We start from the raw sequence: 20,340 nt of genomic DNA, 5'->3' as shown, positions 1-20,340 counted from the left end.
AACTCCTCGACCGTTTTTGTTCCGAAGATGATTCACGCCACGGTGCACGCTCCCGAAGACTACAAGATAATTCATTGTTAGGTTGCATCGTGTACATGGGTAAGTCGAATGCCTTTTACTTTTATTTTAATGAACGAATAAAAGAAATATTTCACCGACTCCTCGTAATGTCAAGTTTTTTCTAACTAAAGCCGATGTGATACAATGGTATATATACATAGTTAACCTCTTAACGGGTAAAAACAACCATGCGTTCGCGTTTTGACACGAAACGGTTCAATTTCTTCAACTATTTCAAACGTTATGTAAGATAGTGTTTTTTGTATAAATTCTACAGCTAACAAGCCTGTTACATCAATGAATGCACATTTCAGACATTTTATCGAATTATATTACACGTTACATGACGCAATAAAATAAATTATACTCCGCCTAAAGAAGAACGTAGTGAAATTTTCAGGGTTTCACCATAACGGTAAGTTTATTCAGTTTAATTTTTCCATAATTTAAAGGTTACGTATGTGTAACCATGTTGTGAAATACGGGTTTACTAGATTAGTGTTTAACTTTCTAAGCTACGTGGGATATTAGGTCATTCTTACTGTGCCTTGAAACATCAATATATATATATATATATATATATATATATATCATTTCTTTTGCAAAAGGCTTTACTGCATCGCGAATCAATGACCTGCAGCGCTCCAAGCGGTGAACCTGATACATTGGTTTACCAATGTCGTAAACATGGATGTCCAAATTTCGCTGGAACGTTCGACGTTTTAATTTTTCTATATTTCGCGATCGTGACAATGTATAAAGCGGTAAGCGGTGTATATTAAATTTTCGAGTCACTCGTAATTCGTTTTTCGATCAATTTGTTGCACAATTTAAATATAATTGAAACGAAATGAACTTTCCGCGTTCAATTATTCGTTCAATCACGGCAACCGAGCTTCGCATTACTTGTAACGGTCACGAAGCATCTAGATTTGGGAAATAAAAAATATCTGTTCGTACGCCAATGCGTAGACCGACAGGTTGCCTGCCGTTCCACATTCTTCTTTGTACTCGCCGTGGAAGGATGTTCAATGAGTCGATGGCCTTGACCAACTGCTATAGCGACGTGCATTTCCGGAAATGCTCCGATGTCGCTTCACGAGATCCTTTTATGATGCAAGGGGTCACATCTAGTTGCTGTAAAATGATGCATCGCTGCAAAACTGGTGAGAATGTTGGAAATATTCGAAAGATGAAAAATGGTATACGGTGATACTGTATTTCTAATAAATCGAACGGAAACTTTTTCATGTAATTAATGGATGACAATGTTTCGATTAAACACGGAGAGAATTCATTCGAGTAATCGGGAAATTACCCGCTTAAAAAGATCATCGCACTCTGCTTAACAACATCGTTGCGATATTAATCGATAGCAGGTTGACATCGTATTAACGGAGAAGCGTGATCCTGAAAGAAAAACTATTCGTTATATTTTTATAAGCTGTTGAATAACCATGAACCCATTCCCTCGTCTTCGTTGTAGAACAGAACCCGTTCAGAGATTACGTTGTATCTGGAAAGTGACGATTATATTGGAATGCTACGACAGTTACAATCATGACCAGCGACTGTTCGAAGACGAGGACACAGAGTGCTCGCGTCCTCGTCTGTTATGATCGTTTCCCGCTATCTTCGTTTCTATCTTCAGTCAGTGACGCGTGCGCATGCGCAACAGTCAGGCGGCGCGCAACAGCGTACATACCTTTTTCTTAACATGTAAAATCTCTTCTTTATTTAATAATAACTCGTACGGGATAATAACAATTTCGCCGATTGTTCATTTTAACGTAGTAGTAGAGAAATCGATCCAAAATTTCATTTCAATTTTATCGTTTATCGTATCGGCAATGCTTTTCAATGTTAGCACAAATTTTTATTTTCGGCTGCGATTAAGTCTATAGGTTATCTCGAAAGGCGAAGTAGCGGCACGTTTGATTCGATTTTTCGAAAAGTTAGATTCGGTGGAGACCGTTCAGACCGGAAGCTTTAAATTTTTGTAGACGTTAACGAATGTTGAAAAGTGCTGAAAGGAACGATAAACGTACGGGGTTTCTTGAAGTGTGATTCGACGTAGGATGGCTCGCGCGTACCTTTGGTGGTGACGAGTACACGACCGAAGGCAGGTAGCTCCTTATACCATAGCGCGGGTTCAATGTGTTCAGTTTTGCTATGACCGTCGACTGGTCACGAGACATCCCTGAAACAAGCCTCCGATTTTGAGTCCTGTACAGTTCGCCTCTGCTACGAAGAAGAAAAAAAGGATACCGCGATGGAATTTCGAACGTTTATCGTAAGTTGAAAACAAATTTTGTATTAAAAATTTTTTTTTTCACATCAAAAAACTTGCCGAGCGCGAAAGTTTTTCAAAGTTAACAGAGATACCACACAATTACACTCGTTGCACCCAATCGTTTCAAATCGCGTACAATCAAAATAAACTTCTTCCCATCGACTACCTCCCATTTAAATAATAATATAAAAATTCGTTACGGTAAATCTAACGCAACGATAACGAGATACAACGTGCACGTATCCATTGAACGGCGAATTCTTGGGAAATCGAGTTCGAATTGTTCGTTTAAAAATATTAATGATAAAATCTTCGCTCTGATCGATCGAAATCGATGTTCCGTTGATCGTTCTCATAGACGAGTTTGTAGTCGTATTATATTCGTAGGAAGCGACCATTCAAACGTATTCAAAGTTCGCTGGCCGGATTTATCGTGTATTATTCGCAACGAGTTTCCGATCTGAAATTTACGTGCTTCGTATAGAATTGGGCGCGAGATGCGCGCGCATCATAAATCAAAGGTAGCGGGAAGAACCCGATAAATTCATTACACTAACGCTAGTTGATGCTTATTATAGAAATGTCCCGTATTCAGTAATCGCGGGGAACCGGTATAAAGTAATACCGTTACGCAAATGCGTAATAAACGTCACGCCGGGAAAAGTAACCTTTTTCGTCGTTTTGAACGTCGCTTCGCGTCAAATCGAACGCGATCCGTTGAACCATCCGCGCTTCAAACGAACGCGCACGCGATCACGCATTTTCAAAATCGATTTTCTCGTAAAGAAAAATATTATTTTAGATTTTCCACTTGTGTCGTGGAGAAGAATCACCTTGGCACACTTATTCACGGATTAAATGTAAGATTATTGTGAAAAACCTTAGAACCCTTTAATTTGTATCATTACGGTCGATAACAACGAGTTAATCGTTTGAAATTTAAAAAAAAATTATTTCGGAATTATTTACACGAATATAAATAAATGAAACGGTAATTCGAACGATCGGTACGAAAGGATGCATTTTGATAGTAAATCTCTCGTTCGCTTGGCAACAACAATCTTACACTAATTAATAGTAAGCGACCGTTCTTATTAATTATGTTTTACTCTCATCAACTATCCACTAAGTAACCGTTCTCCTTAATTATATTTCATATGCGTGGAAAAGTATTGAACTTCCAGCAAACCCCGCTAGATGGCGATTTAATCAAACTGTGCACCGTGGGTATTAATTAGCAAGTATTCATAGATACGGAAATCAATTTTAACGTGTATATTTATCGATGAGGTCGTTGACAGTCTACGATAAACGTTTGAAGAAACGAGACGTTTTCAAATATGTTAAAACTTGTAATTCGTGACATTTTACACAAGTGAAGAGAATAGTTAACAATAACTCTTGATAATTATCAATGCAGTAAATAATCGTATAATTAACGACCGTTCGAAACAAATTTATTGTTTAACGTTCTCGACTTCTCGTTTTAAGTAATCTTCGGTGTAATGAGGTTAGGTGTACGTACATATTTCCAGAAACGAGTTAATAATATATCATTGAGAAACATTTCTGCTTTAACAACGATAGAAATACGAAGTTAATCAATCTCGCGAGATGTTATCAAAACTAATGACACTTTTGCGAATCGATTAATTAATTTGACGCACACAAGAATCGTAATCTTCATTTCGTTCGTAACTACATATATATTGGTACGTTTTCGATAATAATGTTAACTACGTTCCAAGATTACATCTAATCGTCTTTGCTCCGAAGATGATGAAATTTTGAGAACGAAAAAATTTTTTTGTACCTTACTCGTTAAATAACATTTAGTATATGTGTCACGGAATGAAATATATTACAACGAACAAATAAGAATTTTACCGTTCGGTTCAATGAACATCGAATTGTTATACCTTTTCGCCCATCTTTGGTTGAGGCCGACCATTAATTGTATAATTTATCCCGAGTAATGAGAAAAAATTATTCATAAACTCGTGTAGTATACGATCGTACTCGTGTAGTTGTCAGGCCAATCGAATAATTTATTTGATGTAATTATACCGGAGTCGCGGCACCGTGTAATATTATTTTATCACGAAAGGATGAACACACTCTCGTGCATCGAACAGTTGAGAACTCACCGCCGCTCTTCGCGGTTAACCGTCCAGAGACTAGAACAGCTGGAAAAAAGAATAGAGCGATCGCTCTTGTAGATCGAGTAAAGATCTCGAACGAATGAAGATCCTACATCGTTAGCAACTCCATCGAGGAGAAGGCTCCAACGACGATTGGGAAGTTCGTCATATACGGAAAAATCGTGCTGATAAAATTAATGTAAACAAATTTATCCCTCGAGTTACAATATTATTTAACTCGTATCTTTAGTCTACTTCTGTATCACTGTGTGTATATATATATATATATATATATATATATATATATATATATATATATATAAAAGTGTATGTATATGTATGTGTATATATATAACAAATAACAATAACTAATATAAATAATATATATAACATGTAACACACACACACATATACATCTGTAGGTTCTGTTTAATTCGATTTATAGATTAGGCTTGACACATCTCCTTAATTATATTTGTACACGTACATGTACACTTGGTTTATTTATAAAAATCTCGGTGAATCTTGTTTATGTGCTATTAGCGAGAACGAGATAATTGTCGGCTTTGTACGCGGTGAGAAAAAGTATAGGTAAAAGCGTTAATAGACGGGGGGCCCGACGGGCCCAATAATTGTCCACGGTGATGATTTTTATCCTCGAAATTCCTGAGCGTTAAGGAGCCGAAAGAATGTAACGGCCAGCGGAGCGACGCGTACTCTTAGTGGGGCAGTCCAGCGTGCAAGACTATAGTCCCGAGTATTAATAGTCCACGGAGCGTGGACCGAGTACCGTTAAGGCCGAATACGATACGACGTACCCTTACTAACGGAGAATGCCTTGTAAGATCGAAACACGCGTAGAGCCGATGGATCATCGACAGACCTGGTAGACCAAACAACGAACGAGGTTATACCCAGTTCCCGTGGGACAACGCCTCGGATCATTGTCTAGGAGCGTCAGGTGTCGGGATAGGCGCGGTGTAAGAGCGATCGTTGAGTTATTTTTTGGACGAAACTGAAAATTGACGACCCATCTCGGTGATTCGATAACTCACGAGTTACGACGATTCTTGATATTTGGTAACGATGTTTTAGAGCAGTGTTAAGTTCCGTCGTAAGTTAGAGTACGAGAACTACTAACGCTGCTCTAAAACACGACTACTAGAGATTAGTAATTTCGTATTCCGGTTACTAACGTATAGTAGTGGTATTTTAGAGCACTTCTGTGGTCCAAATTACGATGGAAATGGTCACACTGATCGAAACACGAGTTACAAAAATTACTAATATGTAGTAGTCTTGTTTCAGAGCAGTATTAATAGCTGTGTAGTCTAAATTACGATGGAAATTAATGCCACGGGATCAGAAATTTACCGACATCTTGTAAACGGTTGGATAATTACGTTTTGAGAATTATACTCTTGGAATCACGGTGAAAATTTATGTAGATCGTCAGGTGCGAATACACCGAACAATGGAAAGGGAGAATCAATACTGCAAGAATTTGAGTTTCGTTGAATTTCCCATTATTTTGGATAATTGAAGAATCGATGACACTTGGGGCGAAGTTGGAAATTCGGAAGCGTCGTTTAAACAATTTCTTTATTTTTATTGGCCAGTTTTCCAAATTGCATCGAGAAAAACGAAACCGTCGAACAATACGCACGAACGAGTACACGGTTCTACGTGAAAAAATGTGTGGCTCGCTGAATCGCATTGCCATAAGTGTGTTTACTCTGTACTCTCAATTGGAGAAGCTAGCATGCTAAGGAGAAGAAATATCGGCGCCATCAAGGTCGACACGGAGAAGTGGTAGCGATGACCTTGGAAACGTTAAAAAATCTACTTACAAGTAGTGCAGTGTATTATATACGAAAAAGCTACATTACTCTAGTATATACGGAAAGCTATATTACTCTAATATATACAAATAAGCTACATTACTCTAGTATACACGAAAAAGCTACATTACTCTAGTATATACGAAAAAGCTACATTACTCTAGTATATACAAAATAACTACACTATTATAGTATACACGAAAAAGCTACATTACTCTAGTATATACGAAATAACTACACTATTGTAGTATATACGAAATAGCTACATTACTCTAGTATATACGAAATAACTACACTATTGTAGTATATACGAAATAGCTACATTACTGTACTATATACGAAATGACTACACTATTGTAGTATATACAAAAAAGCTACATTACTCTAGTATATACGAAAAAGCTACATTACTGTACTATATACGAAATGACTACACTATTGTAGTATATACAAAAAAGCTACATTACTCTAGTATATACAAAAAAGCTACATTACTCTAGTATATACAAAAAAGCTACATTACTCTAGTATATACGAAAAAGCTACATTACTCTAGTATATACGAGAAAGCTACATTACTCTAGTATACACGAAAAAGCTACATTACTCTAGTATATACGAAAAAGCTACATTACTCTAGTATATACGAAAAAGCTACATTACTCTAGTATACACGAAAAAGCTACATTACTCTAGTATATACGAAAAAGCTACATTACTCTAATATATACAAAATAACTACACTATTATAGTATACACGAAAAAGCTACATTACTCTAGTATATACGAAATAACTACACTATTATAGTATACACGAAAAAGCTACATTACTCTAGTATATACGAAATAGTTACACTATTGTAGTATATACGAAATAACTGCACTACACTTACAATTAGTATATACGAAATAACAGTACGTAACCGATGTGTATAAAGTGCTTGACGATAGAAAGTGACTTTTTAGTTGATACTGTTGTGCGTATCGTCGTTCGCCGACGAATACCACGAAACGAAGCCAGCGAAGCCAAACGAAGACGATTCGACCTCGGAATCGAACGAGCCACCGGAAGGTTATTACGCTTTCGTGAAGTCACCCAATGCCGAACCGCCTAAAGTGAGGCCACCGCCTTATATAGACAGCGACAAAGAGTGTTATGGTACGCATTTCAAACTCCGTACCACTTATTTTCACCGATGTGGGACCAACCCACGATCCTCGATTTTAAATAAAAAAAAAAGTAAAGAAACAATCCTCACGGTCGGCTCGTAATCGATACAACGAACGATTTCAGATACCGGCAAGCAGGGAAAGGGCTTCGTTTCTGTACACAACATTTGCGGTGACCTTAACAAAGGCTACATCCCACGGAATCCAATGAATCAGTATTTTAACGGATCCTCGTATCCATTGTAAGCATAGAACACTGTCGTTAATCCCGTTATTTCGTGTGTGTTACACGTTTACACGATGATCTTTCATTTGCAGTGCCTTGTTGAAGAATCATACCCTCAAGTTCTTGAGCAAAGCCCTACCGATACTCAAAGCTGACGATTCATTGCCAAAGGTCGCCACGGTTCAGTCCTACTCCCAAAATTCGTGAGTAAATTACTTGTGGATATTTCACCAATGTTCACTGTTGAATAATTCACTGCTTAATAATGTCTCTAATTTGTAAATAATTTATAAATTATCGAAACTGCCAAAAGTAGCCAGTCCTATTCCCAAAATTCGTGAGTAAATTACTTGTGGATATTTCACCAATGTTCACTGTTGAATAATTCACTGTTTAATAATGTCTCTAATTCGTAAATAATTTATAAATTATCGTTTATAATTGAAACGAAAAAATCGCTACTTTAAAGTACAATGTTGAAAATATTAACCATTTATTCATTGCTTCGTGTTTATGAATTCCTAAGAAGACATTAATTTATATTTAATTTATATTTAAATAAGTATCTATTTATACCTATTGATAAAATTGACAAAAGGTTTACCCAACATTTCGCTACAGAGCATTCTTTTTATTCAAGTTACCCGATTCGAATATCTGATTCCCGAACATTATTATTGCAGGATATTATTTATAAAATTTATTAATTTTGCCGATCTGATCACTTCTTCCAACATCTTGTCTTTTCTCGATTACAGTGTCGACACTGACGAAAAACGGAGCAGAAGTAAACGATCCTCCGACTCGGAGATGAGCCTGGACTCGCTTCGAAATGGTCGGAAATTCTGTGAGAATGGCGCAGGAGTGTACGTTGAAAAATTATAACAATAATAGCGTCAAAAGGAAATTATTGTTACGAAAAAATTTCCTAACAACGTTTCCAATTTCCTAGATAGTGGACTCATCGGTAAAGTTTCGTTTAAACGTGATTAGTCGTTTGACGAGTTTTCTATTCGTGGATTCTTCCGGTGAAATTTATTATCGCGAAATAAATATCATCAACGACCACCCAGTAGTGTGCACACGAAACATTTCTCAGTCGTGGTGCGAGAAATAAATACTCGGATGCAGAAGAAACAAATACCGAACGTAACTCTTTTTCATTCGATTACACCTTCGAAGGAAACATTCTTTCATAGATCAGAATTTTATCCATATTCACAACGTACCACTGTAGTTTCCATTTCCAAGAGAATCGTTTGCTCGAAACCGGGGAAGGTAACGATTTTAACCTCGTGACCGATAAAGATCGCTCTCACCGCGTGTAAACACAAACAGTGGTAGAAACGATTTCCTTTCTTGTATCCGGGGTAGAAATAATTACTCGAAAGCGGGATTTACCATTCGCACCACCCATTTTCCTTCGAAATCGTCACAAAGGGCAACGTTTAACCACGTCTGGGTCTTCTCGGACCCAGAGTGTCGTTTGCATCGCTCAACCGTACCGTTAGTTCGGCTTTCCATAGCAATGAAAAAAAATACGATAAAACGATAGAATCTTCGTTCGAAATATTTGCGCGAGCGTGCTTAAGTTACGGGTCCATTTGGACCCACGCGTGGTCTTTCCGTGGTAGCTCAAACTGCCGGTATCGCGATAAAGAAGAATCTTTTCATCGTTTACAAGTAAAAGTAGTCCAAACCAATATACATATATATAATAGGTTGCTTAATAAGTCTTGTTGTTCGATAAGAAATAAAGCTATTAGGTTCGTCGTTTTATTTTTCTAAAGATGGTACCACTGTTTAACGAACGTGTGTGAAGTTTCATGTAGATCTATCGACTCGTTCGTATATTTACAGTTGCGTTTCTTACAATTCTTACAAATGAAAAACTTGTTGAACAATATATATATATATAATGGGCGAAGTAAAAAGTTTTGAGCGTTTTTCGTTAGATGACTATATATATATATTTTATATGGAGGAGTCTGACTGATTTTCCAAACGCAATTTAACTATTGTTTTCTTTACATCCAAGGGTCTGCATGCTGTACAAAGCCATACAGGGTGAACCACTCGCTACCTCGGCGGCCGAGCGTCGGGACGAGCCACCAACCCCCGAGTACCGTCAACGAACCCCTGCGCAAGAAAAAACCGAGTACACCGGCCCGCCGACTCCTTGTCCCGCCAAAGTGGAATACGCGACGCCGGTGTTCGCCAAGAACTATCAAGGGGTATGGCGCTACGTGGTCCAGATACCGTACGAGGGTTACTTCACGCAGACAATCGAAGTCACCAGATGCATGTAAGACACGGTGCATACCGTTCACATCATTGTGATTTAATTCCTCGGGCGTCGCGAGCGCTCACGAATGTTCAGTCGATCGCCGCAGCGCGCGCGGTGAACGCCTATTGGCCTACTGCGGGCACGATCACGGGCATTTCCGCGTACAACGTACGCTGAACTTTCCAATCTTGAGAGCAACGACGGCTCTACGCTCATCGGCGCCACGAGCACATTACTTCGAGGGGCCCTTCTCTGAAATTTTTAGAAATAGAGAAACGGTATCGGATCGAGGAAAATTGTGCACACTTTTTGCAGGGAAATAATTAAAAATGTAGCGAGAATGTTAGATTATTGGGAAAAAATTTTTTGAGGTATTAGAGAAAGTGTATATCTCCACTTTGTGGAAAAATAATTGCGAATATAGTCCATGAGATGTAAAAAGAATTAAATTAATTGGGAATAGTAAATTATCGGGAAAAAAATTTCGAGGTGTTAGAGAAAATGTGTACGTACACTTTGTGGAGAAATAATTACGAATATAGTCCATGAGATATGAAAAAAATTAACTTAATTAGAAATAGTAAATTATTGGGAAAGAATTCCATGTTATTAAAGAAAAAGTGTATACACATTTTACGAAGAAAAAATAACGCAGTCTGTGAGAATATTAAACATACTTTTTAAATAAATTTAGCAAGTGTATTTCTATACGTAAGACTAAGTTTATAGGTCTAAATATTAAACAAAATTAGGAAAAAATTGGAAGGTCGTTTGTACAAACATACGTTCTTTTCAGAAACGAACAAAATTTTTTCTCCATAATCTTGAGCGTTGAATTAAAAAATTAAGATTGATCCACTCTTGTTTACGAGGAAATCATACGAAACGTTCGATTTTAACGAAACATTGATAGGTGAAACAGATGGAATGTTGACAAATATTTGACACACGTTCGACGGTTTACTTTCACACCCAATGGTTTACGAGATATTGAACAATAAAGATCGTGTCCCGTCTGTTGGTTCAGCAAGTAGGTATGACAACACTGTTATTCCAAGTGGAACGGTTGGCCAGCGGCTACGCTCGAAACTTTTCAATCGTGTGACGTGGATTCTCGAGTCCAGTCGTGTCAGGATTTTTTCACCATGCAATTTGTTTGGACATATGCAGGAAACGAGATTTCGTAATCGTTTACTTCACGCCCCACTAATTTGTTTCTTCATTGGAATAAAAAAACAATTATTTAATTATATTCCTCGGGATACATATCGAAATGTTTTAATTAGAAACGTGTTTCGAGCATCGCGAATATCCGAGTGGCACCGATTGTAAAAACGATTAAACATCTATTAAACTAACGACGTTTCTAAAAAACATCGTGCTTGTAACATTGTTGCATTTATCGTATACGTTCACAATTCTGAATATTTTTACAATTACAGACCGCCTACACGAATCCTAATACAAAGTATATTAAATATTTCCCTTCCAAATGAACTACCCGATAAGAAGAGAAATTACTCGACGCGAAGTAAACGATTACAAAATACAAGATAACAAACGAACGAAACCGAGGGATTCGAATAAATCGTAACTTGTTCGTTCTCAATTTTTTTTCAATCGCTTAGTCATTCCAGAAATGTTTTCTTTTTTATTTTTACACATAATACCACGGAAAATTCATTAATTGTATTTGAAAATACAATAGCGGAAAATTTTAAAAAAAGCACGTGTTTTTAAAACTTTAAAACTGTATATTTAATACGAATTGATGAAACGGTGTAAAGAAAAAAAATTCAATAATCGTTGGACCATCGTTTCAATTGCGATGGTACCATTATACACACGTATACCAACCACGAAAAAACTTGTCCGTACTGCTATAAACGCGGCTAACATTTCATCCCAATGATTGACACGTGCGTCGCTATGTCGATTGCATTGTAATGTTATGCGCATCGCGTGCTTAGGAAGGGGCCGTTTCACTGCTGGTGGCGTTCGTGGATCCGTGATGGTACGGGCAAGTTTTTTCGAAGCCAGTTCGAACGATTCTGCTGCCCATGCTATAGCTGGGAGGATGATTCCCAGATTCAGGGGAATCTAGTATCATGTTCGAGGGGAATGAGAACAGTGTCGAGTGATCTTTGTTGAATCGCAGGCCTCCGCAGGCTGACTAAAACGTCTGACCCGATACGATTCGTGTTTGCTTCTAGAGGTCAAATTTTCATAAGCGAACAGTACGTAAAAGACACGAGAGCTTTTCGACCGGATGCAATTCGTACTTCTTTCTACAGGGTGTCCCAAACGTAACCGGTCGATTTACTTTTCGAATAAAACTCGTACAGTTTGAGTGATCTTGATATTGTTTCTTTTATTTAAAAGTACAAACTTGGGAGTTAGTAATGGAACCCGATGTCTTCCAAATGGCCACCTCGGATTTTTTTTACAGACCACCGATCTTTTTCCAAAATTATTGACAATCAGATAAGAACTCCGCAATAGAGAGTGTCCCAATCATCACCGGTCGATTTACTTTTCGAATAAAACTCAATCGGTTTAAGTAATCTTGATATTTGTTTTTTTTTTGACGTTTTAAAAATAGCGCAAAATTCAAATCTTCCGATGATGATTGGGGTGCCAATTAGATTCGTGCTTCCCTCTAGAGGTCAAATTCTCATCAGCGCACAGTACATAAAAAACACGAGAGGTTTTCGATTGGACGAGATCGGTGGCGCCCATTGTTCCAATCGAGGGTCCGTATGCACATTCTCGAACCTGTATCTGTAGTAGTGGATCGAACTGGGTGTAATCACGGAAGTAGCGCACGGACCACTATCTTTATCGTTTGATAATGGATAAACTACCGAGCGTATGAGCAAACATAATCGAGGGTATCGAACAGGCAAATATTTCACGCGAGTTTTTATCTATCCACGAAGTTTCGTTGGAATTGGCGAGCAACACTTCGTGTGGTGCCCTCGTTGGCGCCAAAAGTGCTAATGTTGCGCAACATAACCTCCGAAGCTTAGAGACCTTCACTGTGTCGCATTACGTATGCGCCCCACATCGCAGACACGATTCGGTGTGTAGGGGGGGATTTTAATCGCATAACATCTTGCGACGGATATAGTCGTGCGCGAGTACGTTACACGGCGATTATGACGAATATATCCGTATCAAGAAAGTTCGAAACTGTACAAGTATGACTACGTTGACGTAATTGTACCGTATGTACCTGGATCAGGTACATGTCGACAAACTTGTTTCGTACATATCTATCGCGAAGCGCAGTTACTTATGTAGGTTATGCATATACGGCTTCGTTAAAACGTATTCGCTCTGGACGCTTTAAGGAGGAATGGTGGCGAATTTGTTCCTGAAAGCGACTTTTTGTATATTGAGTCGAGACACGGCCACGTACGAATCGTTCAACGAGGAATATCAATAATGTGCAATAGTGAGCTCTAAAATGGTATTGGTGGCACGTGTTAATGCAAACAAAAATTGTTTATGTTTGTTTATTTATCATCGTATCTTCGCGAGAGTATTATCAACGAATTGGCGAGATTCTCCCGATGAAAACGAGCCCAAACACGACCGTGTTCGAACCAATTTCTTTTTATACGTTTTACGAATCAATTTTGAAAAATTTTGTGGCGGCACTACCCACGCTTGCCACCAGAGGGAAACTCACCACCAACCGTTTCCCGCAAGTTCCCGTACCTGCTCCGATCGCTATATATACGACCTCTTACCGATCTTCCAATGTCCCGGCGTATAAGGCAGGGCCTGCTAGGATGCCTTACTGACGAGTCCACTAGCAGGCCCGGGATGAAACGCTTATCCCCACTTCCTTATATTTCCGTTCACTCCTTCCTCTAACATACTTTAATTTAGCGCCGCCAAAATTTTTTGTAGCTTGTAATTAAAAATGATCCGAATTAGGTCGTGTTTGGACTTGTCTTTCACGGCACAATTTCACCAATCCATTGATAATACTTTCATGAAGATACGATGAGAAATGTATTATAACAATGCTTAGTTGGTATCAATGGTGGGGGAAGGGGGCTTAAAAGTTTTAAAACCGGTTTTAAATTCACAGTTATCGATCGTTGGAGTTGAATAACATAAACAATGTTGGAGATGATTCGATACGTTTTATCGAGAGTTTAGACGCGATGTTTTAACGAGGGCTTATCGTATTATACATTGATTATGCAGTTCTCCGTTAGGACCGCCTAGAAGTTCACCACGCAGATCCAACAAGTCGCTTAAGAGGATATTCTGATAATCCAAATTTTTTATCGTTCGATAAAACTTATTGAATTTTTATCATATATTGACTTTTATCGAACGATAAAACTTAATGAACAACCTAGCACAGTTGATCGACTGAACATAATTTATCGCGTGAATCACGAACTTCAAAATTCAATAAATTTTTTTATGTCGATCTAATATAAAAAATCAAACTGAATCTTTTTATAATTTATACGCATCTTACGTACTTAAATCCTGTTTAAAAAGTATAAAATTAACGATAATACGCGATTTTTTGATTTCTCTCAAATGTAAAGAGAACTCGAAGGTCTAAGGAGAATAACGTTTATTACTTCTCGAAAAGTTGATAAATTGTAACAAAAAAAAAACAATTTATATTTTGGAATATTAAAAAATCTATATATATGAAAAGTGACGAAAAATTTGAGGTTTTATATTATGAAAAAATTGTCGAAAATTTCTTTTACCTTAACCTAAAATATTTTTACTCACACTCGCCCCTTCCCCGCCCCCTAAGGGTAAAATGTTTAATCCATCGATTTAAATTCCTCACAGGCAATCGAGGTGTCACTATCTGGACGGTGGTTGTTTATCTTCACCAAGATGGACCAGTCTACTCGTGGCAGAGATCTTCTATCCGGACACGGTCCTAGAGGAGAATCAAAACTCCCGGTTCAGCGGGCTCAGGGACGCTGTTGGTTCGCCGCCCCCTGTTCACGATTTCCAAAACTATCAGCAATATTTGCAGAAACGCGCTGGCGAAAACGAGGCTCGTAACAACGCTGGATCGCAGCAGCAGCACCATTGTGATGGTGTGGACGAAATGGGCTGCTTCCAGGTAATCGAGTTAGAACGTTAATACTCTCCACAGGAACGTGTCTAGGTATTTTAGCGCCCCGAACCACTATGAAAACCCATTCCTTCGTTTACACACGTTACGCACAAATCCACATTCGAATGTACACGCGAGTATTTTGCATTGCGTCGTGGAAGAAAAATTAAATTTTCAGAAAAAATTGCATTTTCAAAAAAAGTTAAGTTTTCAAAAAAAAATTAAATTTTCAGAAAAGATTGAGTTTTCAGAAAAAATTAAGTTTTCAGAAATAATTAAATTTTCAGGAAAGATTGCATTTTCAGAAAAAATTAAATTTTGAGAAAAAATTGAATTTCCAGAAGAGATTAAATTTTCAGGAAAAAAGTGGATAAAAGTGATTCCCGTCAATTTAACGACAAACTCGTTAGTTTTATTTTTAAATTATAATATAAAGAAATTAGCGAACGAGGAACTCTTCGTCGTATTTCTTCGAAATCTCCGAAACCATTTGTTAGTTGTCCCGTCGACGACTAACAGCTGTTCATCGTCATTTAAAACATTTCTAGAACGCGATGTAACGCGTGTAACGATACAGTTGTATATTGATAAAATTGTGCGTCTTTATCGTGGTTAGACACAATAGAAGTGTGTGTCATGTGCAGTAGTCGTAGTTAAACGTACGCAATTATCTAACGGTAGGGTGTTGAAAATCGGTACCGCTGTTTATCAATACGCGAAGCAATGGTTGGAGAATGTTTTCGTCAGTTCGAAGAGGACAACGAAACAAAGAACCGAAGTCGAAGTGAACAGTGTCGAGAACGTTGTTGAACGAAAGAAATATTATCGGTGCTGGTTGCGTTGCTTTATCAACTTAACCTCGATTATGTTCGTAACGTGTGTTTCAGGTAAGATTGTACTACGACTGGTTCCTGGTACCAGGTAGCTGTAAGTGCTGGCGTCCCGACTACTTCAATCGGTACGTTCGTCGAAGTGGGTCTAACGTTGAATTGTGATCGAAACGTGGGAAAAGGTCAGATTGGGCGTGCCAAGTCGAGGATGAAGGAAAGAGACACGTTCGTGATAAGCGGCTCGCAAATTGCAGATTTCCGAGTCAGAGATAAGACGCTTCCAAAAGTTTTTTAACCGGAGCATCGATCCGATATGTTGAACATGTTTTATAATGTATACGTCAGTGCTTAAGAAAAAAGGAAAAAAAAAAGAAGTTTTGTAAGACTCGCGTAAAAAATGATACAAACGTTACACAATGTTCAAGGTCTGCATTGGTTCGTTTATCGGATTCAGTACCCCGATGGATTGCATTTTGCAATGTTACGGAATCTTATTTTTCTCTCCGTTACGTGTACGCGATATATCGTAAATAAATAGAACGGAACGACCCGGATGCGATTAATCCACTAGCTTTAATACGAGGTAATAACTTTATTGTACCGAATTTGCAACATTGTGCACCTTAAGACTGAAGAAATACCGTTGTCGCGAGCGTGAAATGCATACGCGTGTGCATTTTACATCGACGCGCGTTGTTACTAAGATTTGTTTTTTTTTCTTTTCTCTCTCTCTCTCTCTCTCTCTCTCTCTCTCTCTCTCTCTCTCTCTCTCTCTCTCTCTCTCTCTCTCTCTCTCTCTCTGTTTTCTTTTTTTCCTTCTTCATAATTAACGGTATCGTGCAACCGTTTCGTACTTCTGGAATGCGCATTTTTATCGGTAAATACGCTGTTCGATTAATTACGGTAGAATATACATATACATATTTATATTTATCGTTGTACTTGGTAATTTCGATAAGATCGATGCGGAAATATTGCGAAAATTAATTGGAATTTACTATCCTGAAAAGTTATTTATACTATATTTGAAAATATTGAAAAAAGTTTCGAGGACACGAACACCCGCGACCTTTTTACTCATAGTAGGTGGGAAACGTTCTAAACGCTATTTAGAAGGTGACCACGTGCCGTGTCACGTGCCGATTATAATGGTACTTCGTGAGTAAATGGAAAATTAAATAATATGTAATCCCTGGTTGAATATTTATTTGGAAGTTTTACGAAGTATTAAGCAACATCGCGATTCACCTTCTAGTACCGTAAGTCCTTGTAATATAATTTCTTTTTTTGATCGAATCTGTAGCTCATTGGCTACGGTCGTGGATTTCCAACCGTGTGGTTTCGGTTCGAATCCCTCATGCCTATACTAAGTTTTTTTTTCTTCTTTACATTCTGTTCAAATTGCAGCTAATGGAAGTTATTCATCGTCTCACTTGAAAAAATTGTGATGTCATAAATACTGATGATATAAATATTCGTAAAGTCATGAATACTTGTGGAGTCATAAATACTTGTGGCGTATCAACTGGCGGTAGATTATGATCTCCGTTGTTTAATATCTCGAAAACTATCGAGTTTCGTAGCAAACCGTTAAAACCAGATGTCGAATATTTGTTAATTCTTTATCCATTTACGAAGTCTGGTTAAAATGACGCGTAATACTTAACGCGATCCCCTTGTGAGGAGATTTCTTCCTATTTGTTTCGTTATTTCCAATCCCAACGATCGAACAAATGAAGCAAACGTGTGCAAATTTTTTTTCGTAAGTAATATTTACAAAGCACCACACCGGCCATCGTTTTGAATATAGTATTTGTAACTTGTAACGCGAACGTTGGAAGATTGTCCGCTGACGTATATAAACAATTGTAACTCGTTTCTCAGGGCAAAGCGTGTTTCATGTTCGTTCTTAAAATGGCGTACGTTGAACTTCGAAACTACCCAATGCAAACAAACGTTCTTTCATTATTTTCTTAACGTTACACTAACTAACGATACGAAGTAGCTACGTTTAAGTGTGTGTGTAAAAAGAATCTGTACTTTCGTTTCCATTTTAAATTATTTAGCGTGTAATTCGTAACGTTGGTATCGCGTAGTAAATTTACAAATGTGACGAGAAAAATTCTTATCCGTACCGTTCACGTATTTTGTGTATTACCATCTTTTTTTCGAAATAACACAGACAAATAAATTATTACAAAACACCGTAACAAGAAAACCCATACAAGATAATCTTCTCATGTAAAAAAAAATTTGTACTTAGATTTCACCATTGCAGTTATTTCGTACAAAATTCTCCCATTCCCACCCCCTCCATAACCTTTTAAACGGAGAAAAAAATACAGACGAAAAATCAATGAAACTAAGCGCAACCTCCCTCTCCCCACCCCCCACCCTCCGACTTCTAAATTTGCATACCGAGAGAATTTACGAGAGCTCTACGTTTCAGATCTCAGATAATCAAGCTCACACGCAAACCTGTACGCTATAGCCGTCTCTATTTCCATTGAACGGCACAAAATCCGTGTATACTCTACAAATTAATGAAATGTCCCGCTTTCGGGTCCATCCCGGACCGAAAATCCCACGTTTCCATGAACCGAAAGCAACCGATACCGTTGCGAAAACGATACGAGCAAGTTCGGTGATTCGGAGGAGTTTAGGTTAGCCCGAGAGGCGTCGTTCGGTGGCGTTCGAAATTCAAATCCGTTGTAACGACCGTTTGGAAATCGGGCCGAATGGAGAACCGATGAGAACCGCGTAACGAAGAAATTTCGACGGGTATTGTCGAAAATAATCGACGTCGAATCGTTTCGATTGAACGCAGGAACGTGGTTTCAAGAAAGTCGCGTGCTCGTGGAAGTTAGATTGAAAAACGAAACGAGATCTCGTGCGCGCCAACCAGATACGTGTTTCACGCAACAACGCTTGGTAATCGCATGGAATGCCCGCATTATGCATTTTAACTGCAACGAGCGCACGAAACGGCCGAAAACAAGCGGCCTAAGTTCGGATAACGTCGTTTACAGTTCCTCGCGAGATTCGAAGGCAACCTTACCCGTTTACAACGTTACACACAACCGTATGTAGGTATTGCATAGTCGGATCAATACTCCGAGCACCGAAAGACGAGGCCAAGAGGCAGCAGCGACAGCGCGTGCGAGCGAGACGAAGAATCGCATGGTGTCTGTTGGGCATGGTTATCGAGCGATTCCACTTGTTATGGGGACCCCCGAGCCGAAGAATTTAGAAATGGTTCGTGTCGCGACTATTTCGTCGTCGAGTATGGAAAACAAACGGTGATAATCGGGAGAGAGTTTTATTTTTTTTTTTTTTTTTTAACAAACGACCTTGGCTGAAAAATCTATCTAGCGAACCGATTAACAGGATCGGTCGTATAAGCAGCGCTTTCCCGATTGGCGTTCACCGAAATTACATTTTACCTTACTACGAACGTCTGTTTGAAGAAATGGTAGCTTCTAACCTAACTTTGGACGAGTACACTCGTTTCATAGCGAAAAAGAGAGAAACTTTTCTGGATAAAAGTTTCGAATAACGAATAAAAGATGAACAAGTTTTTATTCGTTGCCCGATGGATAAACCTTTTGATTTGACGAGAAATGAAAATTTTACGCGAATAAAACGTTTTATATTTATTCTATTCGTCACCTTTTGTACGAATTAAATTATACTTTATCTTTGTTTTTTTCTTGATAATTGAAATTGAATATCGAAGATCATGCTCTGATGGGTCGAAACATTTGAATTTAATGTATACGATATACGATCTTGGAGACAAATCGCGGCGAACAGGGCCGTAACTTAACGGAGGCAGAAGGGGCATACGGTTTATCTACAAATTTAAAAGCGAAATGAAAAGAAAATTCACTGCTTCGGTACGCATCGTTGCAAAGTCCTCGGAAATAAATTTTTATCGAATTTAGTTTTTTTCTCGAAAAATTCAATAGCAATATTTATTTACAACGCGATGAAAAACGCTCGTGCATTCACATTTACCGAAAAGGAAATGGTCGAAAAGCGTTGTATCCCGTTTTTTGCCCCGGGGCATCAAAATATCTAGGCACGGACCTGTGTTTTAAAAGATTGCTCATCTAAGTTGCGGAAATATACACAATTAAAATATCATTTATCGTACGCATGTTTTTGGTAACTATTATAGAGAATATACTAATATTGGTCGTTCTTTTTTTTTAAGAACAAACTCTATGTTTCAATTTTTATACTTAAATACTCAAATTTTATCGATAATATAAATCTACTATCATCGTGATCAATTGTTTCGTTACTTTATTAACTAAATTACGAAATTACTGTTTAGAAAGTTAGTTTTGGAAATGAAACATCGTAATCGAGCGTTT

General features: G+C 38.0%; 1 protein-coding gene and 1 long non-coding RNA gene across 2 annotated transcripts; both read left to right on the top strand.

The window, feature by feature from the left end:
• The first annotated feature begins 33 nt into the window (after positions 1-33).
• Positions 34-1,343, top strand: LOC143147566 (uncharacterized). Its single transcript, XR_012992288.1, has 4 exons — positions 34-99; positions 375-475; positions 669-824; positions 1,033-1,343. It is a non-coding gene; the product is annotated as an uncharacterized LOC143147566 (long non-coding RNA).
• Positions 1,344-2,252: 909 nt separating this feature from the next.
• Spz6 (Spaetzle domain-containing protein 6) lies at positions 2,253-18,157 on the top strand. The gene is made up of 8 exons (XM_076312908.1): positions 2,253-2,353; positions 7,302-7,494; positions 7,630-7,747; positions 7,824-7,934; positions 8,490-8,597; positions 9,770-10,036; positions 14,855-15,137; positions 16,019-18,157. Exons 1-8 carry the CDS (start codon positions 2,333-2,335, stop codon positions 16,124-16,126), a joined length of 1,209 nt encoding a protein of 402 aa, XP_076169023.1. The 5' UTR covers positions 2,253-2,332; the 3' UTR covers positions 16,127-18,157.
• The last annotated feature ends 2,183 nt before the right edge of the window (positions 18,158-20,340 follow it).

Source organism: Ptiloglossa arizonensis, chromosome 5, assembly GCF_051014685.1.
Source record: "Ptiloglossa arizonensis isolate GNS036 chromosome 5, iyPtiAriz1_principal, whole genome shotgun sequence".
NCBI classification, from domain to species: domain Eukaryota; kingdom Metazoa; phylum Arthropoda; class Insecta; order Hymenoptera; family Colletidae; genus Ptiloglossa; species Ptiloglossa arizonensis.
Note: the sequence above shows the minus strand (reverse complement) of the source record. Positions and strands in the feature narration are given on the sequence as shown.